Source organism: Hylobates moloch, unplaced genomic scaffold, assembly GCF_009828535.3.
Source record: "Hylobates moloch isolate HMO894 unplaced genomic scaffold, HMol_V3 SCAFFOLD_10, whole genome shotgun sequence".
Classification (NCBI taxonomy): domain Eukaryota; kingdom Metazoa; phylum Chordata; class Mammalia; order Primates; family Hylobatidae; genus Hylobates; species Hylobates moloch.
This window is the reverse complement of record NW_026652285.1, coordinates 47,984,383-48,010,279: the sequence shown is the minus strand read 5'-3', so window position 1 is coordinate 48,010,279 and position 25,897 is coordinate 47,984,383. Positions and strand designations below refer to the sequence as shown.

General features: G+C 39.6%; 1 protein-coding gene and 1 long non-coding RNA gene across 4 annotated transcripts in view; one reads left to right on the top strand and one right to left on the bottom strand.

The window, feature by feature from the left end:
- CARNMT1 (carnosine N-methyltransferase 1) overlaps positions 1-3,505 on the top strand; it is a 47,840-nt gene extending 44,335 nt beyond the window's left edge. For all 3 annotated transcript variants that reach the window (XM_032164310.2, XM_032164312.2, XM_032164311.2), the window contains exon 8: positions 656-3,505. In XM_032164310.2, the coding sequence (XP_032020201.1) occupies positions 656-757 (102 nt within the window). In that variant the 3' untranslated portion in view covers positions 758-3,505. The remainder of the gene's footprint in view (positions 1-655) is intronic.
- LOC116475164 (uncharacterized) overlaps positions 1-25,848 on the bottom strand; it is a 33,121-nt gene extending 7,273 nt beyond the window's left edge. Inside the window, exons 1-3 of the long non-coding RNA XR_009215126.1 lie at positions 25,752-25,848; positions 8,543-8,640; positions 120-204 (exon numbers count right to left, since the gene is read on the bottom strand). This is a non-coding gene — a long non-coding RNA (uncharacterized LOC116475164). The remainder of the gene's footprint in view (positions 1-119; positions 205-8,542; positions 8,641-25,751) is intronic.
- Between the last annotated feature and the right edge of the window lie 49 nt (positions 25,849-25,897).

Genomic DNA, 25,897 nt, shown 5'->3' with positions numbered 1-25,897 from the left:
CATTTTGGATTTTGGAGCGTTTCAGATTTTCAGATTAGGGATGCTTGACTGGTGTTACTTAGCTTTCAGAATTACAAGGATTTGGGATAATGTGTACATAAAGGGAAAACTGTACTTACTGGTGAAATAGCCTTTCAATAAATGGTAGCTGATCATTATAATACTGGTCTTACAAACTCCCACTGATAGAAAGTAGAGTAGGCTCTGGGGAAAACAAAAGGGGGTGGGAGGGCAGGTATAAGAGGGATATTCACAATATGTCCTTGTGTACTACTTCATCTTTTTTTAATTATGTGCATTACTATAAAGTTTTGTGATATTTTGGCTATTGTGTTTCAGTTCATTGATTTAGAAGCATTCCATTTTGGAAACAATAGGTTTGTTTTTAAGAATGACAAGAAGCAACATATCATGTAGTTCAGAGCTCAAGACTGCCTGAGTTTGAATCTCAGTTCCACCACTTATTAGTGTGACTGTTCTTTGTAAAGTGAGACTACTAATATTAATATTACCTCTCTTATGGGGGTAGTTGTATGTAATAAATGAATATGCTTAAAATTGTGCCTGCCACTGATACATATGCACTGAGAATTTGTTAGTGGTGTGGTCATGATGACTGTCATAGTCAGTATTATGATTATTGTTTGCATTGCAGGTGGAAAAAGAATCTGTATTGTCAACATATACTGTGAATGATCTCTCTATGATGAAATACTACTATGAATGTGTCTTGTTTGTGGTCCGTAAGCCACAATAATGGTCTCAAGTGATACCACCTGGAAAAAAGTTTAGTAAGAACAAATGCTGAAATAAACGACTCAAAATCAACTATCAGTGATGACAGGACACAACCTCAAATCAGTGGTGCCTTCTTATTCCTAACGAAATTTAGAAATAGTGTCTATTTTCTTAATATGTCTATTGCTTTTTCAGAAATATACTATGCCATGCAGATTTGTACTATACAAGTAAAAATGGAGGAAATGTCTTGAAGTATACTTTTTCCTTGAAGCCCAGAATTGTGTTTCAGTAGGAAAAAAACCTAATCTCCAGTGTCTTCATGATGCTGTCCATTGCAAGTCTGCCGAATTAATGACTAATAGTATTGAAGTCCATAATAATCTTCCTTTTTTTGTTGTTTTGTATGCATTGCACATGTAACTTTTAGAAGAGTCTAAGGATCCTCAGTCATATTCAACATCTGGAGTTGGGACTTTGTTCACTTTCAATCTAAGAAAACTATGCGTAAAATATGTCTTTTTTTTTTTTTTTTCCTTCAGAGACAGGATCCCGCTCTGTCTCCCAGGCCGGAGTGCAGTGGCACGATCATAGTTCACTGTAACCTCAAACTCCTGGACTCAAGCGATCTTCCTGCCTTAGCCTCCTGAGTAGCTAGGACTATAGGCATGTACCACCGCGCCTGGCCCGTGTCTATTCTTTTATCATTCAGATTAATTTAATTTTGTATTTTCTAGCTCAGATGAACTTAAAGAAGCATCAAACATTTCTTTTTTATGAAATGTTAAATTTAATAGCATCACAGGCCGGTAAAATATATTCAAGTAACTGAGAAATTATCAAAGTCTTTTGGCCACAATAAACTGAACACTTTATGAAAGCATACTCATCATGGATCACTTTGAAATATACGAGATCTCAACATTCAAAGTGAGAAATAAAAAGCCTTTATTAAAAGTAGTGCTAGGAAACAGAGAAAATAAGAATAAAATTTACCCATTTGAAATATATGATTTTCAGACTCTAAATGAATACAGAGTTTGACAGTGTGATGTTTACAATAATGTCTTTTCTTTAGATTATCTGGATTATGAAAGCAAGCACTTTTTTCATTAAAACAATTATATACTAGGAAAAACTGTCATAATAGTATTAATGTGGGGAATTTTGATTATGAAATTCAGGGATAAATTACTGCCCATGGTCTGTGTCTTCAATATTGTAAGCAGCAGCCATCATGTAATTTCAGATTAATACCAATTTTGTTCCCTGATAGATGGAGCTTAAACAGTATATGCTGCTTTAAATTTCTACCTCTAGCAGATCTTTATTGGAGGGAGTTTTCCTTTGTATTTTTTAATGTATGATATTCTGTTTCCAGTAGCTTGGAAAGTAGAGATGACTAATGTTTTAGCCTTTTCTTGGAGAAAAGGAAGAACTCTTATGGAATATTTTCACAGATGATTGTGATTGCTTTAAATGACCTCTGTGGCAATTTAAATTAGATGGATTTAATCTCAGTAATGTGCTGGTCGCATAAATGTCATGTTTTAATAGGAAAAGTTACTTGTAAATCTTTAGACCTTTGTTGTCACTTAGGCTGGGGAGTTACTACCCTATTTGGCATCTTACTAATTGGGGGGACCTTTTCCGTGTACAGTGATGGGACTTTTGTGACCTTTACTCTCACTATGCAATAGAGGATTTCATGCAGTTAATTTGACATGTCAAAATTGGGAAGACTGTAACCTTTTTTTTTTTTTTTTTCAAAGATTTCTCTTTTTTTGTGTCCCTCAATACTTAGCAGATGTTCATTTGGTGGAAATTCTTATTACTTACATGAATGAGTTTGAATTTAGTGTCAAGGAAGAAAAAAAACCTCAAATTATTGTTTTAAAAGAAGAAAACTTACAAAGTACATAAGTATTTTTTTAAAAGTCAATTGAACAGAAAGGAATGCATGCTGTTTTTGAATGGCTTAGACATGCTTTTTATTCACTGACTAGTATTCACTTTTTTACAACTTGTATCAAAACAAATGATCTTTGTTTTTGTCACAGGCAAAAACAGGTTGACACTGGTGGGTTGGCTTTATTAATTAATTTTTTTCTATTAGGTTTTCTTTAATAATGTTAAATTTCTAAATTATAGCATATGTTTTAGTTAATTCTGAAATCAGTTACTTCGTTTGTTAATTTATCTCTCATATCATGAATATTGTTTTTTAAATGTTCTATACAAATTTGCATCACTTTTTTTCTTACAGCTTTTGCAGTTAATATATTCTAAACTTGAAAATGTGGTATCAATAATAGAAGTATCACTGGAGGATTTATTTAACTTTGTATTTCTTAATTTTAGTCCTAGCTACTAAAGTATGTAAGCCTTAAAGTTTAAAATGTTTTTCTTAAATTAGCTGTATACACAAACATTTTCATTTACTTTGTGAAATGGGAAGAGATAGTCCATTGTGCTTATGTTTTTTTCTTTAATTTACGTATTCTGAAGCAGTGCAGATATAGGGTATGCTAATCAAGTGAGCAAGGTGGAATATGTACAATATAAGGAGAAGCTGTAAAAATCACAGTATAAAATTATGAAGTTTGGTAACTGTAAAATGTACTGTATTTATATGTAACTCTCATTCTAAAAGTTGCCACAAAAGCTGAATTGGAAGCTTCATGTCTGCATGAAATTTCCTATATTTTTAATGTGTATGATGAAATTAATTTTTCTTGAATATTAAAGTCTGCCAATTGCTATGAAACACTAGTTGCTTGGTTGTTTTCATCTAAGTTAATGTAACCATAGATGTGGGGATTTTAATGAGTTGAGCATATATACTTTTGAACTCTTGGATTAGCTTATTTTTATATGCTTCTAAGAAGTCAGTAACATGAATACTTCACCTTATAATACGCCAAGCCTTATACTAATTATTTTCACTTTGTTTCATTCAAGTTCACTGTAATAAAGTTAGAATCCATTGAAGAAAACGAATAATCTTGATTTTCAGTTTTGTTAAATAATAGAAAAAGAACTATAAAAGGAACTAGTAGAAGACAGTTCTAGGACCAGCCATCAGTGGGATGAGCACTTAGATCTTCTGGGTTCATTTTCCTGAATGATTGTGATCTCAGGCAAGCCACTCTTGGCTTGTTTCCTCATCTGTAAGAGAGGATTAATACCATCTATTTCAGATGGTTTATTAGGTCATATGAGCTTTTATATATATTTTTGTGTGTATGAAAGCACATGATAGACAATTACCATAAATGTAATTTCAGTCTGTGTTGACTGCTATATAGTGATGGAAAAAATGAGGATTGTTAACAGGACATTAGTTTTAATTATCTTATGGTGACCCTTTGAAAAAGGTTTCCGTGGAATCCTGGGGAAAACAGTAAAAAATGGTAGGTACAGATACAGATTCCAAAAGTTTGTTGGGAATTATAATGAAATATAATAGTAGGTAATAGTAGGCGAGGGCATAAGTAAAATTTAATGGCATGTTACTCCCACTTTTATTAACCTGCTAGCACATCCCTCTTGCATATGTTTGATTCTTTCTCTTTGATACCTATTTAGATGTGGGATCTTTCAGTCAGTGTGTATGTGCATTTTCAGTTAAAAGTTGCCTTTCAGAAGGACTGCACCAATTTACATGCCAGGAACAGTGTTTAAAAGTAACATATCCATTCCGTGGCCAGTACTGGATATTGCTGAGCTTTTCATTTTTGTCACTACAGACATACCTCATTTTATTCTACTTTGCTTTATTGCACCTTGCAGATACTGTATTTTTTTTTTTTTTTTTTTTTTTACAAATTGAAGGTTTGTGGCAACCCTGCATCAAACAAGTCTATATTGGTGTCATTTTCCAACAGCATGTGCTCATGTCATATCTCTGTGTCAGCATTTTTTTGCAATCACGTATTTTTAAATTAAGTATGTACATTGTTCTTTTAGACAAAATGCTATTGCACATTTAACACGCTACAGTATAGTATAAACATACTTTTATATGCACTGGGAAACCTCAAAATGTGTGTGACTCACTTTATCATGATGATCTGGAACTGAGTCTGCAGTATCTCCAAGGTATGCCTGTATAAGAAGTGTTATCTAATTTGAATATTCATTTACTTAATTATTGGGAAAGTTAAGCAATTTCTCTGAGTTTAATGGCCAAAGAGAAGTGTTTTTAATCTGCCAGTCTATATGATTTCATGTGGCAGACCTGATAGGTCATTGGCAACAGCTCCAAACCTAATTAAAACTTAGTGAGGTTCATCAGGTAGAGTACTGGCCAGAGCCTTGAGGACTGCCTTGAGTTCTAGTAATTGACAGGAGCAGCCACATCTGCTTTTGGTTTTACGTAGCTGGCACTGAAGCTGAACAGCAGCAGCAGCTCACTGGACTCCATTATGTTTCATTGTAGCCAAACAATTCGTGAAGTAGGCCCAGAAATTTAGGGGAAACTAAGTCAAGGGCCCCATTGAACCAATGGGATTGCTTTATGCAGTGGAGTTGGCCGTACAGTTTACCTCCAAAAGGATAGCTGCCATTTTTTCATGTAGGACCAAAAAGCTGCTTGGTCCAGGCAAGCTATGCTATTTCTCTTTGACTAGCGAGGCTTATTAGATTCTTTTCATCTTGTTAGCCATCAAGTCCAAGTTGACCCATCCCAAAATGGGGATGTCAAGCCAAAGAGTCAGAAGACCTACGTTAAGTCACATTAAGTTTCAACAAAAGCTTAGCAGGTTAATAGCTGCCTTCTTTTGTTAACATATAAAGATGTACATGGTGGCTGGGTTAGGCAGCTGTTGCGATTGTTAGTATTGAGCTGTTGCCTCTCTGAGTACTCAGGCAGCCATTAAGTCTTTGAAACTTCTCCTCTTGGAGGCCTATATTACTTAATACTGGACCACCAGGGAGTGAGTTCAGTCTGTGCAGTATTCCTTGAGAGTGAGATGGAATAAGATATAGACCAAGAAGTGCAGGCATAAAATCCATGAATTCTATTATACATATATTGAATATGTTCAAAGAGCCCTGGTGACATTATTTTTGAGGGGTCCAGCTCCTCGTCAAAAACTTGGGGGCTGGGATAGGACAGAAAAGAGTTGGCGCTTTCTCTAGTTTAACCTCTTGCTATTTCAGTAAGTGATTAAAGCTTTGTTCGACCTGCCAGCTCAGCTCTCCCTGGCCCCTAACAATTTCAGTTTTACTTCCCCACTCCAAGCCCTATCCAAACCCTGTCAGTTGAATTAAAGTGCCTTTTTTCCTGTAGGAACACAGACCAAGAAGTTTAACATGTGCATCAGGTGCTACAGCACAGATCCCAAAAGATCAGGTTATCCCCCAGTTGGGAGTTCCAGGTGGCAGAGGAAGCTAGTCTACAATGACAGTAGGAGCAATGCTGGTGGGGAATACAGTTCATCTGCTCATAATTGTTACATCCACGCAATTGTCATTAGTATGCCTGAGTGTTTATGCTTGCAAAAAAAATGTTATTGCCTATTTCATTGTGTGAAGTGGCCTACAAAGTGTTCTCTTGTGTTTTTATGTTTCTCAATGGTGGTGGGGAAGAAATTTGATTGTCAGCATTTTTTTCCATTGACCACTGTCTCCAGGTTCAGTGCCTGAGCACTGCTGTTACTTCTTCCCCCATCTATCTCCAACATCCAATGAGTGTCCAGCTTCCAAGACCCCTTACTTTGGTGCTGATCATCATCTCAAAATACATAATCCTGAATGTTGAAATCCTGAAATATCAAAATCCTTAAGGTCTAAAGTCCCTAACGTCTAAAATTTCAATGGATTAAAATCTTTGAAATCCCGTGAGACAAATTCTGGGGAAGGGATTAATGTGTTTTCGGTTGTATGCAGTATACTTGCATCACGACAGGCAGAACTATTACCTTGTTATTGTCTTTACTAGGAAATTACGGTTTAAGGAGATTCATATGGGTGCCAAATTGACAAGAAGTGGACTTATGGACATAGTTTTAGGTGTCAACTTGTCTGGATTAAGGAATACCTAGAAACCTAGTAAGGCATTATTTTCAGTGTATCTGTGAGAGTCTTTCTAGGGCAGATGTGTATGTGAGTCTCAGTGGACTAAGTGGGAAAGATCTGTCCTTAGTGTTGGCAGGAGCCATCCAATCAGCCAGGGGCCTATAGAGAACAGAGAAGGCCAATTAGTCCCTCTCAGAGCTGGGACAAATTTTCCGCTGCTGCCTTGGACATCAGAAATTTGACTCCACGGGGTACATTATCACAGCATTAACCATGTGTAAGCATTTTGCATGTATGTAAAAATGTAGAAACTTCCTCAGTAAAGGAAGAGATGTCCTCTTTGTACGTCTGCGTTTGTCAAAGATAAAATTTCTGAAAATCTTGGCTCTTTGGGCTAATGTGTATTTGGTGGTGACCCACTGAAGGTTTTTGTTTTTGTTTTTGTTTTTTTTAAGACAGAGTCTTGTTCTGTTGCCCAGGCTGGAGTGCAGTGGCACCATCTCAGCTCACTGCAACCTCCGCCTCCTGGGTTCAAGCGATTCTCCTGCCTCAGCCTCTCAAGTAGCTGGGACTACAAGCGCCCACCACCACGCCTAGCTAATTTTTGTATTTTTGTAGAGACAGAGTTTCACCATGTTGGCCAGGCTGGTCTTGAACTCCTGACCTCAGGTGATCCACCCATGTTGGCCTCCCAAAGTGCTGGAATTGCAGACGTGAGCCACCATGCCCAGCCAAGTTTTGTTTTTTGTTTTTTTTGTTTCCTTTTGAGATGGAGTCTTGCCCTGTTGCCCCAGCTTGAGTGCAGTGGCGTGATCTCGGCTCACCATAATCACCTACTGGATTCAAGCAATTCTCCTGCCTCAGCCTCCTGAGTAGCTGGGATCATAGGTGCCTACCACCACACCCGACTAATTTTTGTATTTTTGGTAGAGACAGGGTTTCACCATGTTGGTCAGGCTGGTCTTGAGCTCCTGACCTGAAGTGATCTGCCCGCCTCGGCCTCCCAAAGTGCTGGGATTACAGGCATGAGCCACCGCACCCGGCCCCCCATTGAAGTTTTTGATTGATCTGGTCAGAAGACTTATGTTGTCTGTCACTGTATTTCAGATGACTGCAGTTATAAAGCTGGGTGTATGCTTTTATATATTTAGCTTTTTCACCCATTTCTTTATGAATACAGTTCATCTGCTCATAATTGTTACATCCACGCAATTCTCATTAGTATGCCTGAGTGTTTATGCTTGCAAAAAATATGTTATTGCCTATTTCATTGTGTGAAGTGGCCTACACAGTGTTCTCTTGTGTTTTTATGTTTCTCAAATCCCCTTTTAAAAATGTAAATAAATGCATTTTAAATAATTTTTAAGCTTTTTTTCCCTACATTTTCAAGATTTTGAAATTTTGGGATTGCAATTTTCTGGATTTTTAGACTTCAGGGATTTTGATCTTTCAGTATTTCAATATTTGAGATTATGGCATTCAGAATTGTTTTTCAGGATTATGATCCAAACTTCCTTTCTGTCCATGCTCACGCCACTGTGTTCTGCCCTGCAGTCTTCCAGCCTTGGCCGCCCTGGCACCCAGAGCCCTGTCCTCATTATAAGCCAGGTTGGACTGTTGACAGGAACCAGGTGTTTGGCTTTATACTATTAGGCAAGGCGTTTCCTTCACTCACTTTTAAGTGGCCACCCATGCTCAATTCAACCAAATTAACTTCTGTCTTCAGGTCACTCAAAGCTCTATTTAAATAGCGAAGCCTTCATTGCTGACAACATTAATTTACCTTTGAGGACTCTCCACCTCAGCAGTCACAGCCATACCGCCTGTTAGCTAGGATCATGGGACTTGCTGCACTGTTATAACATTTCTTCTTCTTTCTGCCTGGAAGAGAGCAACAATGAAGTTATTATTTGGGTGACTTATTTCAGTCCTGCTTCTAGCAGCTCAGCATATAAACGGGAAGAAGTAGGGTCTCCTGCCATTTGGGCAATAGTATTCATTACTGGATCTTGGGAGTCTTATTTTCTTGTACTGGCCTGCAGAGCCTTGTCTTTCCTAATCCAGAAATACATGTCTATCAGCATCCTTTCTTTCTCAACAAAATTGCTAAGTCTGCTATTTGAGTTTGCCCTATTTACCATCTGATAAGTTAGTCTGTTACAGTTTCCTAGATGCTGGTAAAGACATGAGAAATTACACAAATAATACAGAGAGTTCTGTGTACTCTCACCCAGCTTCCCCCAAAGATAGCATTTTAAGTAACCATATTATTAAAACCTTGAAGTTGACATTGGTACAATACTATTACTAAACTATTGATAGACCTTGTTTGGAGTTTACCAGTATTTGCATGCACTGTTGTTTTTTTCCCTTATTTTTTCACTTTTAACCTACCTTATATTTAAAATGGGTTTCTCATTAACAGCACATACCTTGGTCTTGCTTTTTAAATTTTAATTAATGCATGGTATTTGTACATATTTATATAGGGCACATGTGATATTGTTACATGCATAGAATGTGCGATAATCACTTTAGAGTATTTGGGGTATCCATCACCTTGAATGTTTATTTCTATATATTAGGAACATTCCAAGTCCTCTTTTCTAGTTATTTTGAAATACACATTGTTGTTAACTATTAACTATAGTCACCCAACTTTGTATCAAACATTAGAACTTACTCTATCTAACTGTATGTTTGTACCTATTAACCAACCTCTCTTCATAGCCACTCCTACCCATATGCCCTTCCCATCCTCTGATAGCTATCATTCTACTCACTACCTCCATGAGATCAACTTTCTTAGCTCCCACATATGAGTGAGAACATGCAGTATTTGTCTTTCTCTGCCTGGCTTATTTAACTTAATGTCCTCCAGATCCACCCATGTTGCTGTAAATGACATGATTTCACTCTCTTTTGTGACTTAATAGTACTCCATTGTGTATGTAGACCACATTTCCTTTGTTCATCTGTTGATGGACACTTAGGTTGATTCCTTATCTTTGCTGTCAAAAGAGCTGTCAGAAACATGGGAGTGCATGTATCCTTCTGGTATACTGATTTCCTTTGGATAAATGCCCAGTAGAAGAATTGCTAGGTGGTATGGTAGTTCTATTTTTAGTTTTTTTCTCTGTTGTTTTCCATAGTGGCTGAACTAATTTACATTTCCACCAACAGTTTGAGTTCCCTTTTCTGTACATCCTCACTAGCATCTGTAATTTTTTTTTTTGCTTTTTAATAACACTTATTCTAATGTAAAGTGAGACGTCATTATGATTTATTATTATTGCATCAGTCAACCTTTAATGTCCAAAGGAGGCATGGATACAGAGCATAGGAGATGTGGCAGGGTCTCAGGCCTTGCTCCAGAAATGAGGGAGAGACGAACACAAACCAGACACTTTCAACTGGCCACATAGTCTGGGAGGGCAGGGAGAAACACAGATTTGGACATTCATTAAAAAAAAAAAACAGGCCGGGCGCGGTGGCTCACGCTTGTAATCCCAGCACTTTGGGAGGCCGAGGCGGGCGGATCACGAGGTCAGGAGATCGAGACCACGGTGAAACCCCGTCTCTACCAAAAATACAAAAAATTAGCCAGGCGTGGTGGCGGGCGCCTGTAGTCCCAGCTACTCGGAGAGGCTGAGGCAGGAGAATGGCGTGAACCCGGGAGGCGGAGGTTGCAGTGAGCCGAGATCACGCCGCTGCACTCCAGCCTGGGCGACAGAGCAAGACTCCGTCTCAAAAAAAAAAAAAACACCTGAAATCAAGCACTCCCATTTTGTGCCCATTAAAGGGTTTGACACAGGAAACTCAGTCACCACCCTGGAGACTGGAGGGGAGGTTCCCCCTCCACTGCCAACATCAAAAAGCAAGCTTGGCACACACTAAGGGCTTAGGGAGGGGCATTTTGCCTCCCCACCAGCCCCAAGAATGGACTTGAAAATAAAATAAGCTGGATCCCCTACCCCCAACATTGTCAACCCTACACATGACAGTTTTGAAGACCAGCCAAATGGTCTTCAAAGACCAGAGGAATAAGAAAACAGAGGGCTAAGCAGGGAGCAGACAGGAGAAGAATATAATGAAAAAAAAAAAAAATTCAAGCTAATCCTACCCCCAACACCCTCTTATCATGATCTCTGGCAGGAAGAACAAAAGAAGGTAATTCACAAAGACACAGCCCTTACTTAGAATTTCTGACAAAGACAGCAAGACAAGTCTGCTCCACACTCCCACACACCACACACACTATATATATATTATATAGTATATTATATAATCTATATTATAAATAATCTAGATAGTATATAATTATATATTATATTATAATCTATATTATATCTAATATATATACATGATTATATATAATATAGATTATAACTATATTATAGATTATATATAATATAGATTATATAATATAGATTATAACAGATTATAATATAGATTATATTATATAGCTTATATAAAATATATTGCATATTATATAAAAAATATAACATATATATATATTTTTTGAGACAGAGTCTCACTCTGTTGCCCAGGCTGGAGTGCAGTGGTGTGACCTCAGCCCACTGCAACCTCCACCTCCCGGGGTTCAAGCAGTTCTCCTGCCTCAGCCTCCTGAGTAGCTGGGATTACAGGCACCGCGCCACCATGCCCAGCTAATTATTTGTGTAATTTTAGTAGAGATGGGGTTTCACCATGTTGGTCAGGCTGGTCTCAAACTCCTGACCTCGTGATCCGCCCGCCTTGGCTTCCCAAAGTGCTGGGATTACAGGCGTGAGCCACCGTGCCCAGCCCATGCTACTTATTTATTGTTTTATCCCATTGTGGTCTGCGAAGATAATTGATATGATTTCTATTTTAAAAATTTGTTGAGACTTGTTTTGTGGCTTAACATATGGTCTGTGCTGGAAAATGCTTCATGTGCTGATAAGGAGAAAGTGTATTCTATAGCTGTAGGATGAAATGTGCTGTTTAGGTCCATTAGGTCTAAAGTGCAGTGTAAATGTTTAATTTTCCATCTAGTTGGTCTAATTCTGAAAGTGGTATGTTGAAGTCCCAAACTCTATGTTACAGTCCATCTCTCCCTTTAGATCTAATATTTGCTTTATATATCTGGGTGCTCTAATGTTGGGTACATATATATTTATAATTGTTATATCCTCTTGCTCTACTAATCCACTTATTATATAGTGACCTTCTTTGTCTCTTTTAACAGTTTTTGACTTAAAGTCTGTTTTATCTAACATTAGTATAGCTACCCCTGCTTTCTTTTGATTACCATTTGATTGGAATCTCTTTTTCCATGTCTTTAATTTGTCTGTATACGTTCTTACAAGTGAGAGGAGTTTCTGTTAGGCAGCTTATGGGTGGGCCATGTTTTTTTTTAATCCATTCGGCCAGCCTGTAACTTTCAAGTGGAAAGTTTAATCTGTTTACATTCAAGGTTATTATTGATATGTAAGAGCTAATTCCTGTCGTTTTATTACTTGATAGCTACTTGTTTTATATATCCTTTGTTCCTCCCTTTCTCTCTTATTTATTATTGTGATTTGGTGGTTTTCTGTAGTGGTAATGTTTGAGTCCTTTCTCCTCATTTGTGTCTTTGCTCTACCAGTGGGGTTTGTAATTTTGTGTTTTTGTGGTGGTGTGTATCATTGTTTTCCTTCCAGGACTCTCTTAAACATTTCTTGTAGGGCTCACCTAGTGTGATGAATTCCCTCAACTGTTGCTTGTCTGGGAAAGACTACTTCTCCTTCATTTATGACGGATAACTTTGCTGGGTGTAGCGTCCTTGGCTGGCGGTTTTTTCTCTCAGCTCATTGTCTATACCATCCCATTCTTTCCTGGCCTGTAGGGTTTCCATTGAGAATTCTGCTTAGTCAGTTGGGGGATCCCTTGTAAGTGACTAGACACTATTCTCTTGCTGTTTTTGGAATTCTCTGTCTTTGAAATTTGACGACCATGTGTCGTGAAGACCTCTTTGAATCGCATCTGTTTGGGGATCTCTGAACTTCTTGTATTGGATCTTTAAATCTCTTACTAGACCTGGGAAATTTTCAGCTACTGTTCCATGAAATGGATTTTCTACCCCTTTTCTCTTTGCATTCTGGAACACCAAAAATTTGAATATTGGTCATTTTATGGTGTCCCATATGTCATGTAGGCTTTGTTCATTCTTTTTTCTTTATTTTTGTCTGACTGGGTTATTTCAAAAGACCTGTCTGCAAGTTCTGCAATTTTTTGTTCCACTTGATCTATTTTTGAAGCTTTTAAGTGTATATTGTATTTCATTCAGTGAATTCATCAGTTCCAAAATTTGGTGTTTTTTTCATGATTGTTATGTCTTTGGTAAATTTCTCATTATTTTTTGTATTTGTTGTGTGCTCTTCTGTCTCACCGAGCTTCTTTAATATCATTATTTTGAATTCTTTTTCTGGGACTTCATAAATTTCTTTTTCATTGGAATCTGTTGCTGGAGAATTATTGTGTGCCCTTGAAGGTGTTATATTTCCCTGCTTTTTCATGTTTGTTGTGTCCTTACATTTTTCTCGGCACATCTGGTCTAACAGTCACTTCTTCCAATTTTTTTGGATTTGCTTTCATAGTGGAGGACTTTTTCCTGAAGATGTATATGTGGTGTTGGTTGGGTAGGACACTGTGGCTTTGATTCTGGGTGTGTGCAGTAGTGTAGTCTCTGTATGTTTTCTTTAGGTATAAATAGTGTCAATAGTGTCTGTGATTTTCTCAGTGACTTAGAGTCCATTTAGTGGAGGCTGTGGTGAAGTTTTGCTGTGGACAGGGACATAGGTGGGCCAGTCCTCAGTTCTCGGTGATGGCAGGAGTGGGCTGAGCATGCCTGTCCTTTGGCCCCTGGGTGGGATATGCTGTCACTGGTATATTAGCAGGTTCAGATGGGCAGATTCTTGGCCCTCCAGCTGGCTTGCTTGGGTGCTTGGTAGTGACAGTGGTGGGCTGAGCAGGTAGGCAGTTTGTCAGGCCCCTGGATAGTCAGCATGGCATAAGCCAAGGCAGTAGCACTGGTGGGACAGTTCTCTGGTTCCCAAGTGGTCCATGCTAGCATTGGCAGTGGCTGTGACAGGCTGGGAGGGCCAGTCCCTAGGCTCACAGGGTGGCATATACAGGTGGGTGACATCTGTGATGGTAGTGGCAGGTTGGGTGGGCCTGACCTTAGGATCCTGGGAGGAGTGCTCAGGTGTCAATGGCGGTGGGCTGAGCTAGGCAATCCGCAGGGCCCCTGAGAGTGTGCTTGGTGACTAGGGGGTACAGAGCCAGTCTAGGCAAACCTGTCCCCAGGCTGCCTGGTGGCACATGGAGGTGCTGGCTCTCAAAATGGTACCTTGCTGTAGCTGCTTAAAACTCAGGGTGTGCAAGACTCAGCCTTAGCTCCCTTTCTGGAGCAATACCATCACATGGTCTTCAAGCAGCTCCCTATGTTAGTCTCAGGGCCCACAAGGATTGAGGGGGCTCTCCTGTAGTTAGGATTGTAGGAGTCTGCAATAAAAATGTGGACTGCTGGGGTGTCTGTCCCTTACCCTTTCCCTTCATTGGGAAGTCTCTACAGGCTCCCAGCCAATCCCAGCTGAGCAGGCTGCCTCACTTCCCTCTCCTTCCTTGTTTTAGGTGTTTCCTGTTCACTTCTCTGTTGAATTTTAGTGTTCTCTCCTAGATGATCTATTCGAACTGTGATTATCTATTCACTATTTTGGTTCTCTACGGAGAAGTTGAGTACCAGATGCCTCTAGTCAGCCATCTTGAAGACCGATGGGTCTTGTTTTTTTATTCAATCTGATGTCTTTTAATTGGAAATTAGTTTACATTTTAATGTAATTATGGATGTGGTTGAATGTAATCTCACTATTTTGCTATTTTCGACTTGTCCCATTTTCTTTTTTCTCACTTTCTTTTGGATTGAGTATTTTCTTGATTTTATCTCCATTATTGGCTTATTAGTTATAGCTCTTTATTTAAAAAAAGGTTTCAGTGGCTTCTCCAGGTTTTAAAATATGTTCAACTTATACAAACTTCAAATGGCGTACCACTTCATGTATAGTTAGAACCTTACAACAATATACTTCCAATTTCTCTTGCATCATTTATGCTGTTGTCATACATCTTAATTTTATGTGTGTAATAAACCCCTGAATACAGTGGTAATATTTTTGCTTTGGACTAAATTCTTTAACAAAAAAATATTTTATATTTATCGTCATTTTTGAATAATTTCTGGTGTGGGTTGCTTTAAAAATATGTCCCCAAATTCTTCAATACTCCTACCTTGGGAACAGCCTAATTCCCGTTCCCTTGAGTGTGGGCTGTAGTAATTTACTAAATGAATAGAATGTGGTAGAAATGTGTCATTCCAAGGCTAGGTCATAAAAGACATTGCACCTTCTATTTTCTCTCAGATCTCTGGCACTGGGGGGAAGCCAGATGACATGTCATGAAGATACTGAAATACCCCTATGGAGAATCCCACTTGGTGAAGAAGTTAGGCCTCCTCCAAAGAGTCATATGAATTGAATGAGCTTGGAAGTGGATCCTCCACCCCAGGCAAGCCTTCCTATAATCAAACACCCAGCCAACCACATAATTGTAACCACATGAGCGACACTGTAACACCCAGCCAAACTGATGGTGAATTTCTAACCCATAGACTTGAGAAAATGTTGTTTGAAGTCACTTAAGTTTGGGGATAACTTGTTATAAAGCACTAGTCATTTCTTTGTATGTATCCAAGTTTCTATCTGCCATCACACTTCTGCCTAGAGAACTTACTTTATATCATAGGTCTGCTGACAGTGAATTCTTTCAGCTTTTGTCTAAAAAGTCTTTATTTCATCTTTTATTTTTCAAAGATTTATTCACAGAGTACAAAATTGGGGGTTGATTTATTTCTTTAAATATGTCACTCTGTTGTTTTGATGAGTACTCTGCTATAATTCTTATCTTTGTCCCTCTGAGTGTGTTTCTTTTTTCCTCTGGCTGCTTTAATTGGTTTTGGTATTTATCCTGTTTGGGGTTTTCTAAACTGGTTAGATCTGTGGTTTGATGTTTTGTTATTATTTCTGAAAAATTCCTTGCCATTATCTCCTAAAATATTCTTTCCTGTTTTCTCCTTCTGAGACTTTTCTTACATGTATGTTAGACTGCTTGTTATTATTCCATAGCTCCTGGGCACTGTTTTTATTGTTTGTTTTTGTTTGTTTTGGAAGCAGAGTTTCACTCTTGTCACCCAGGCTGGAGCACAATGGCGGGATCTCAGCTCACTGCAACCTCCCCCTCCTGGGTTCAAGCAATTCTCCTGCCTCAGCCTCCCGAGTAGCTGGGATTCCCCACACCTGCCACCATGCGCAGCTGATTTTTGTATTTTTAGTAGAGCTGGGGTTTTGCCATATTGGCCAGGCTGGTCTCAAACTCCTGACCTCAAGTGATCTGCCCGTCTTGCTCCTGCAAACTGCTGGGATTACAGGTGTGAGCCACTACACTGGGCTTTTTTTTTTTTTTTTTGTAATTTTTTTCTCAGTGTTTCAGAATGACTTTTTAAATGTATCTTCCAATACATTGAATCTTTCCTCAGCTATCTCCCTTCTACTAATGAACCTGTTGAAGGGATTTTCATCTCTGATATCATGCTTTTTATTTCTAGCATTTCCATTTATATTTTTATAGTTTTCATCTCTGCTAAAACACCCTGCGTCAATGTGTTGTCCACCTATTTCACCATATCCTTCAATATAGTATATTAATGTTAGCCCTTAACTGATAATTCAAATTTTATCTGAGTCACCTCTGAGTCTTGTTCTATTAATTGCGTTATCTCTTGACAAGGTGTTTTTTTTTTTTTTTTCTTCCCTTGAGTCTTATAATATTGAATTTCATTTATCGTGTGTAGAAAAAAACAGAAACTGAGGTAAACAGTATTTATGTCTGGTTATAAATACATGCCTGTTAGGCTGGTATGGGAGGTTGAGTCAGTATTGTAAGAAACTGAGTTTATGTTTTCTTACTGTTATCTGCAGCACATCACAGATTTCAAATTCCTCTAGCAGTGAGCTGTTCCTGTGTGCTTAAAGGACAGGATGCCAGAGGGTATTTTCCTCAATGTTCCAGCTTCCTCTCCAATTCCAGCTGTCTCTGTATGCCTTTGCTCCCAAGACGTTCTCTCACCATGCTCTTGCCCCTCCCTCAGAGGTAGACTGCATTTTCTTGTTAGTCTGTGCTAGGCTCATGGTAGAGACAATAAAGAATCTTTGTTGTCTTAGCTCAGCCTCAGTCTTAGGCGGGCTTTGCACACCTGGCTTCAGAATTGTGTCCTTAGCATTCCTATCCCTGCTCCTCATGTATTTATGACTGGTCTTCAGCAGGAATTTCCTACTCCTCTCCCAGTAGTATCAGTGGAGGATGCTAGGCGCCAAACTATTTTATGTCTCTCTCCTCTAAATTAAGATTTGTGCTTCTACTTTTTCTCCTTAAATGAAAGATCTTTGCCTTTGTCCTTCCTTCTGAGGCAGAGACGTTTTGCCTCTATTCCTCCCACAAAAGCATTTTCTGGCCTGAGAAAATGTTTGTTAACCCTCCATCAGTGGCTTAAGGCTTCTGTTTTTGGCAGAAAATGAACCAGGGAAACAGGTGGGTTTTTGTGCCTATCCCCACCTCAGGGGCAGCTATACTATATATCTTTGCTTTACAGGGGGGATCGCAGCAGCCTCCTGCTATGTATGCCCCCACCCTTCTTGAGCACCCAATGGAATGCCATGAAAAAAGCTTATGAGTGAAGATGTGACTGGACTGCTACAATCTTATGGTAAAACTTGAAAGGTGATGAGTTGCTTCTTATAGTTAAGCAAATAAATTCTTGATGGGATCTATTCCTGATAAAGATGCTGTCAACCCTATTGACATAACAACAAATAATTTAGAATAATACTTAAATGTAGTCAATAAAGCAGTGGTGGGGTTTGAAGACTGACTCCTGTTTTGAAAAAGTTCTTCCATGGGTAGAATCCTATCAAACAGCATCAGATACTTCTGTGAAAGGATGAATCAATTGATGCAGCAAACTTCATTGTTGTCTTAAGAAACTGCACAGCCACTCCAACCTTCAGCAGCCACCACCCTGATCAGTCAACAGCTATCAACATTAAGGCAACATCTTCCATGAGCAAAAAGATTATGGCTCACTGCAGGTTCAGATAACTGTTAGCACCTTGCAGCAATAAGTTACTTGTAAGTTTCAGTATGTACTTTTTTTGATATGCTATTTTACACTTAATAGACTATAGTATAGTGTAAGCATCACCTTTTATTTTTTGAGACAGGATTTTGCTCTAGTGCCCGGGCTGGAGTGCAGTGGCACCATCTCGGCTCACTGCAGTCTCTACCTCCTGGGTTAAAGCTATCCTCCTGCCTTAGCCTCCTGAGTAGCTGAAATTACAGGTGTGCACCACCATGCCCAGCTAATTTGTATATGTGTGTGTGTGTTTGTTTTTTTTTTTGAGATGGAGTCTTGCTCTGTCGCTTCGGCTGGAGTGCAATGGCACAACCTCGGCTCACTGCAACCTCTGCCTCCCGGGTTCAAGAAATTCTCCTGTCTCAGCCTCCTGAGTAGTTGGGATTACAGGCGCACACTGCCACACCCGGTTTTTTTTTTTTTTTTTTTTTGTATTTTAGTAGAGCCAGGGTTTCACCATGTTGCCCAGGCTGGTCTCAAACTCCTGAGCTCAACTGATCCACCCACCTCAGCCTCCCAAAGTGCTGGGATTACAGGCATAAACTACTGTACCCGGCCAGCATAACTTTTATTTGCACTGAGAAACCAAAAAATTTGTGAGACTCACTTTATTATGATAATTGCTTTATTGTGTTGGTCTGGAACTGAACATGCAGTATCTCTGAGAAATGCCTATATATCTGTGACCAATAGAGTCTACTCTGCACCTTTTTTTGTTGTATTTTGACAATTATTCTATATCCATAAATACAAATTTACTTCAGTTAAAAAGCACAGGCTGGGCACGGTGGCTCACGCCTGTAATCCCAACAATTTAGGAGGCCGGGGCAGGCAGATCACCTGAGGTCAGGAGTTCGAGACCAGCCTGGCCAACATGGTGAAACCCATCTCTACTAAAAATACAAAAATTAGTCAGGCGTGGAGGTGCATGCCTGTAATCCCTGCTATTTGGGAAGCTGAGGCAGGAGAATTGCTTGAACCCAGGAGGCAGAGGTTGCAGTGAACTGAGATCGCGCCACTGCACTCCAGCCTGGGCGACAGAGCAAGACTCCGACTCAAAAAAAAAAAAAAAGCACAGCATTCCATTATGCATAAAATACATATTATATTTATTATACTAATTTTATTAATACATAACATATGCCATACTTTACTAGTAAGTAACATTCGGTTGTTTGCAATCTTTTGCTATGTAGCATTATGCCACAATGTAATAATCCTGTACATAGTTGTTTATGTCTATTGTCAGTAGTATATCTGGAGTATAAGTTCCTAGAGTTAGAGTTTCTGAATGTGTGTGTGTATTTTTTAATTTTCACAGATATTGTCAGATTGCTCTTTTTTTTTTGAGACGGAATTTTGCTCTTGTTGCTGCCCAGGCTGTAGTGCAATGGTGCGATCTTGGCTCACTGCAACCTCTGCCTCCCGGGTTCAAGCAATTCTCCTGCCTCAGTCTCCCAAGTAGCTGGGATTACAGGCACGTGCCCCCACGCCCGGCTAATTTTGTATTTTTTAGTAGAGATGGGGTTTCACCACGTTGGTCAGACTGGTCTCAAATTCCTGACCTCAAGTGATCCACCTGGCTCGGCCTCCCAAAGAGCTGGGATTACAGGCGTGAGCCACCACACCCCGCCCAGATTGCTCTCTTAAAAGGTTATACTAACTTACACTTTAAAACAAAGAGAGCATCTGTTTCTGCATATCCTTATCAACACAATCACTTATTAAAATTTTAATAACCAATATGATACAAACATTGGTAGCTGCACATACAACACTGGAGATATGAGAACAGTCCCCCTTGAGTAATCTTCAGAGTACTACTGATCAGTGCATGTGTGAGAAAACGAACCACGGCCAGAGGAAAAAAAGCACCTGAAGTATCATAACAGTAGCCAGGGCCCACACAGGGCCAGAGAGTGTTTGTTCTCACACCCAGACTATAAAACCTCAAAATGTGTAGGGCACTAGGTGTGGTACAGAGAAGTCTTGCCTTGGTAATGTGGAATCATTAGCCCTAGACTAAAAAAGCTCAGGTCCCACTTGACAAATCTTGTAAGCAAGATCCAAATGGGTCAAACTATGTCTATGTACTTAACAGCATCCTAGAATAAATCTCAAGAATACTTATGGAAATACAAAAATAGCACCCAACAAAGTAAAACAATATCTGGTAGCAATAACTACCAGGTATGCTGACAAACACGATACCAGGTATGCTGGATAACACGACCCATAGAGAGGAGAAAGATCAGGTGAACCCAAACCAGAACTGACACAGATGTTAGAATTAGCAGAAAGCATTAAAACAGAATAACTGTATTCCGTATGTTCAAAAAGTTACCTAGATCTGGAAGATAGAAAAAAAGACCCAAATGGAACTAGAGATGAAAAGTACATCATGGAAGATGAAAAAATAGTGTGTGGGGTTAACAGCAGATAAGGTACAAGAGAACGAACTAGTGAACTTGAAGAAACAGACACTACCCAAAACAAAACATTGAGAAAAAGGCAGCACTGGGGTTTTTGTTTGTTTGTTTGTTTTGCTGCTTTTGCTATTTTATACTTTTGGACATTCATACTTGCTATTACATCTGACTAGGATCACATGATTTGCCCCCTCACTTTCCTCAGGTCTTGGCCCAAAAGTCTTGTCAGAGATGCCCATCTTGACCTCTTATCCTGCTTTATTTTTATTTTTCCTCAGCACCACCTGATAGATGTACTTATTTATTGTCTGTCTCCCCCAAGATTCCTTGGACAGTCATGGGGTAGGGATTTTTGTTTTACCGATGTAACCCCAGTGCCTGGTCTGTAGCAGATGCTTAAAATATGTATTCAAAGAATAAACTGAGTGAATGTGATTATGAAAGAATACAATTATATTTCTGGTATGGGTACCTGTATAGATGACTGATGACACTGGAGGATTGAATATGAGATGCCTACAGAACACCCAAGTGGAAATAATGAACACTCATTCAAGCAACAAATATTTACTGAGCACCTAACATGCTAGTCACTTTGAGTATATGACTGGGGACAAAACCCAAAAAACAAACTGGAACCCTACCTTCAAGGAGCTTACTTTCTAGAAAGGGAGACAATAAGAGTAATAAGTAAGTGAAATGTATAATAGATTAGAAAGTAATCATGCTATGGGGGAAAAGAGGGGAATCAAGAGTCAGGAGAAATGTAGAGTGAGTTGCAATTTTAAATAAGGTGGGTAAGGTAGACTCATGAGAAGTCACATGGATCTGATGCTCAGAGGAGAGGTTTATCTGTTAAACTGGCAATAATCTGCCCCAAAGTTTTTGGGATCAAATCAGATATGTAAAAGGTCTGGCAATTAAAAAATTTTAAACTACTTCCCCACCCTACACTGCTGTGAGGCTTCAGTTAGTCTGAAACACACAAGTTTAAAGATAAGCAGAATAAATTTGTGTGTATTCCTTTTTCAGTAAGAAGAAAAAAGTTTCCCTTCTTTGTTGTTTTGTTATAACTAATGACTTCTGAGTTATTATCCACAAAATTATGGGATATGTAGAATAGGTAGAAGATCCTATTAGGTCAATAAAAAATGCATTTGGATAGGGCAGGGGGAGGAGTGCAAGGTGTTTATGTTTTACATAAAGTGGTACAATGTTAGCTCGAAGTAGACTGTGAAAAAATAAAGATGTATATGAACAGTCCTTATGGCAACCACATTATTAATTCAAAGAGGTATAGCTAAGTAAATACCAATAGGTTAACTTAAAATGAAATTCGTAACAATAGGAAGGAGGTAGAGTAACAAGAAAGGAAATTTTGAAAGTACTTCAAACTGAAAGATAATAAAAATACAACATGCCAAAATTTGTAGGATGTAGCCAAAGCAGTGCTACAGGGAAAGTTACAGCTTTAAATATTTATTTTAGAAACTAACAAAGACGGCTGGGCGTGTTGGCTCACGCCTGTAATCCCAGCACTTTGGGAGGCCGAGGTGGGTGGATCACCTGAAGTCAGGAGTTTGAGACCAACCTGGCTAGCATGGTGAAACCCCGTCTCTACTAAAAATGCAAAAATTAGCCGGGTGCAGTGGCATGCACCTGTAGTCCCAGCTACTCGGGAGGCTAAGGCAGGAGAATCGCTTGAACCTGGGAGGCAGAGGCTGCAGTGAGCCAAGATCGTGCCACTTCACTCCAGCCAGAGCGACTCTGTCTCCAAAAAGAAACTAACAAAGACTAAAATCAGTGACCTAGGTTCTATTAGAAGAAGCTAAAGAAAGAAGAGCAAAGTAAATCCAAATTTAGTAGAAGCCAATGAAATGAGAAAAAGAGAAACTAAGAAAATATTCCAACAAATTTGATTAATGAAATGGACAAATTCCGTGAACAAGTGGGTCTGGTACTATTTACAACTTAGGGTAAACTAATTTCAAATTCTACTTCTGGGGCCTTAAAAAAAAGAACCCAGAGCAGCAACAAAAACTCAGAAAATGTTATTTAAAAAGAAAAAGAATATTGTCTACAAAAATTATAAAGTGCCTAGGGATAAACTTAACAAAGATATAAGCTCTTTATGGTGAGAAAGATAAAACTTTATTGAGAGATTTTTTAAAACTTAAATAGTTATATTCTTGAACAGGAAATGAGCTTGGTATTGTAAAGATAATAATTCTTCCCAAATTGATCTATAATCTCAATGCAATTATAACCAAAATTCCAAAAGGGTAACTAAATGTTACAGAGGATGCTATTATGGAATAACAAAGGGCCAAGTATAGTTGAAACACTCCTAAAGAACAAGATGTCAAAGATTGCTCTCAAAACTTTGATCATCTTGATTGTGGTTATGGTTTCACAGGTATATGAATGTCAAATTGTACACTTTATATGCATGTTATTGTATGTCATTTAGACCTAGGTAAAGCTGTTTTAAAAAAACAAAAACAAAAACAAAACCCAGCAAAACAAGCCTGGGCAATATAGTGAGACCTTGTTGCTACTAAAAATAAAAAATTAGCTGGGTGTGGTGGCACAAGCCATGGGCCCAGCTACTTGGGAGGCTGAGGCAGGGGGACTGCTTGAGGCCAGGAAGTTGAAGCTGCAGTGAGCAGTGATCATGCCACTACATTCTATCCTGGGCGACAGAGCAATACCCAGTCTCAAAAATATATTAAGCCAGGCGTGGTGGCTCACGCCTGTAATCCCAACACTTTGGGAGGCCAGGGCAGGCAGATTGCTTGAGTTCAGGACTTTGAGACTAGTCTGGGCAACATGGCAAAACCCTGGCTCTACAAAAAAAATTTTAAAAATTAGCTGGGTGTAGTGATGTACACCTGTAGTCTCAGCTACTCAGGAGGCTGAGGTGGGAGGATTGCTTGCCCCTGAGAGGTCAGGTGCAGTGAGCTGTAATCATATCACTGCTCTCCAGCCGGGGCAACAGAGCAAGCCCCGTCTCAAAAAAAAAAAAAAAAAAAAAAAAAAGTTATTTAGCAATATACATACAGATGGAGAAGTTAAAAAGCAAAGGAATGATTAACTCAACATTTAAAACAGTAATTACCGGGAGTGAGGGAAAGGGAAGGGCATGTGCCAGTGGGGAAGGGGCACATAGGGAGCTTGTCATGTTCTAGTACAGGTAGTACTCTACTTCTGAAACAGAATGCTGTATGTCTTACTATCATTCTTTTAACTACATGTGTATTTTATACAACCTTTTGCATATATGATAAATTTCACAATTTTGAAAAAAGCGTTTGTAAAGAGGAACACAAAAGAACCAACCATTAGCTAAACTATACTCATTATTTTGGGGCACTCAGAACATTTCAAACAGCACCTGATGGCTACAATTAAGATCTTTCCTGCTGATTTAAAAATGGCAAAACTCTTTCTCTGTTTGAGACAGACGGGTTTTCAATTTGTTTTTTTCTGGAGACAGGGTCTCACACTGTCACCCAGGCTGGAAGTACAGTGGTGTAATCTTGGCCTCTGCCTCCAGGGTTCAAGTGATCCTCCCACCTCAGCCTCCCCGGGACTACAGGTGCAAGGCACCACCTCTGGCTAATTTTTGTATTTTCTGTAGAGATGGGGTTTCACCATGTTGGCCAGGCTGGTATTGGAACTCCTGGGCTCAGGTGATCTGTGCACCTCATATTCCCAAAAGTGCTGGGATTAAAGGCGTGAGCCACCACACCCGGCCAGTTACAATTTCAAACAAGAAAAGTAAAAACCAAACAGAAAAGCTGTTGCTTACTACCCTAACTTGGTCCATTTCTGTGCTTGTTAATAACTAATTAACTTGTCCTCTCACAACCACCTTGAGGTGCAGGGGTACAGGGTAATTAGTACTGAGATAGCACCTAGCACTAAAATAGAATTATCTTCCTTGCACACTTTTTCTACAGAGGATAGTTTTTCCCTTCAAAGCACTGGTAATAGTCTTATTTTCTTCCTTACTGTCTTTATCAAACTATTAAAATAGTAAATATGACCAGATGCGGTGGCTCACACCTATAAACCAAGCACTTTGGGAGGCCCAGACAGGAGGATCGCTTGAGCTCAGTGGGGCCTGGCTGCAGTGAGCCGCGATGGCACCACTGCACTCCCGCCTAGGCGGCCGAGACCCTGTCTCAAAAAAAAAAAAATAAATAAAATAGTAAATATACTGCAGTTATCTCCACCTCACTTCACCTGACAACACTATTTTGCTGTAATGGCCTTAGTGACCACCGCCCATAGTAAGCAGGGAACTCAGCCTTCCAACATTAATTTAAGAGCCCAACAATTTTAGGTTTCAGTTGGAAAGGACAGCTGTGCTTCAGGCTTGGTTCTTGCCAACTACTCAGCTATTTTGGATGAGCTGCACATTTTGTCTGTAACTCCCACCCTAAGTTTTTAATCAAGAGATCTTCCAGGAATGTACTGCCTGCTTCACCTTCCACAGCAGCTGTGCAAAACATACACTTCGATTTGTGTGTGTTTTGTATGTTAGCTTTAGCTACTTCCCTCAGCCCGCACTCCCCTTCAGTCGTTTGTTTTGAGTAACAATCTACTGTGAAGCTTCTTTTTTTTTTTTTTTGAGACGGAGGAGTCTCGCTCTGTCACCCAGGCTGGAGTGCAGTGGCGCAATCTCGGCTCACTGCAAGCTCCGCCTCCCGGGTTCACGCCATTCTCCTGCCTCAGCCTCTCCGAGTAGCTGGGACTACAGGCGCCTGCCACCACGCCCGGCTAATTTTTTGTATTTTTAGTAGAGACGGGGTTTCACCGTGGTCTCAATCTCCTGACCTCGTGATCCGCCCGCCTCGGCCTCCCAAAGTGCTGGGATTACAAGCGTGAGCCACCGCGCCCGGCCTGTGAAGCTTCTTAAACACTAGTTTTATTTAAATCTTGTATTATCCTTTACCTTTTTTTTTTTTTTTTTGAGACGGAGTCTCGCTCTGTTGCCCAGGCTGCAGTGTAGTGGTGCGATCTCTGGCTCACTACAGCCTCCACCTCCCGGGCTCAAGTGAATCTTCCTCCTCAGCCTCCCGAGTAGCCGGGACCACAGGGTCAGGCCAACAAGTCTGGCCTATTTTTGTATTTTTGGTAGAGACGAGGTCTTGCTATGTTGCCCAGGATGGTCTGGAACTCTATTATAATCTGTCTTAATCTCATGGAGACGCCCCCGTGGTCACTGACTGGAGGGAGGAAATACACATTTTAAAGGCCTTAAATTTCCTATAGAAGAGTCTAGAGCGTACCGCGCTTTTCCGAACATAGTAGTAAGACCACCGCCACACTCCTGAGAAAACAAGGTCACGCCCCTCTGCGGGCCGCTTGATCGGGTCTTTAATTAATCCCGCTGCCGCCTTCCCGCCTACCCCCGGGCGCGCACTTCCGGTCGCGA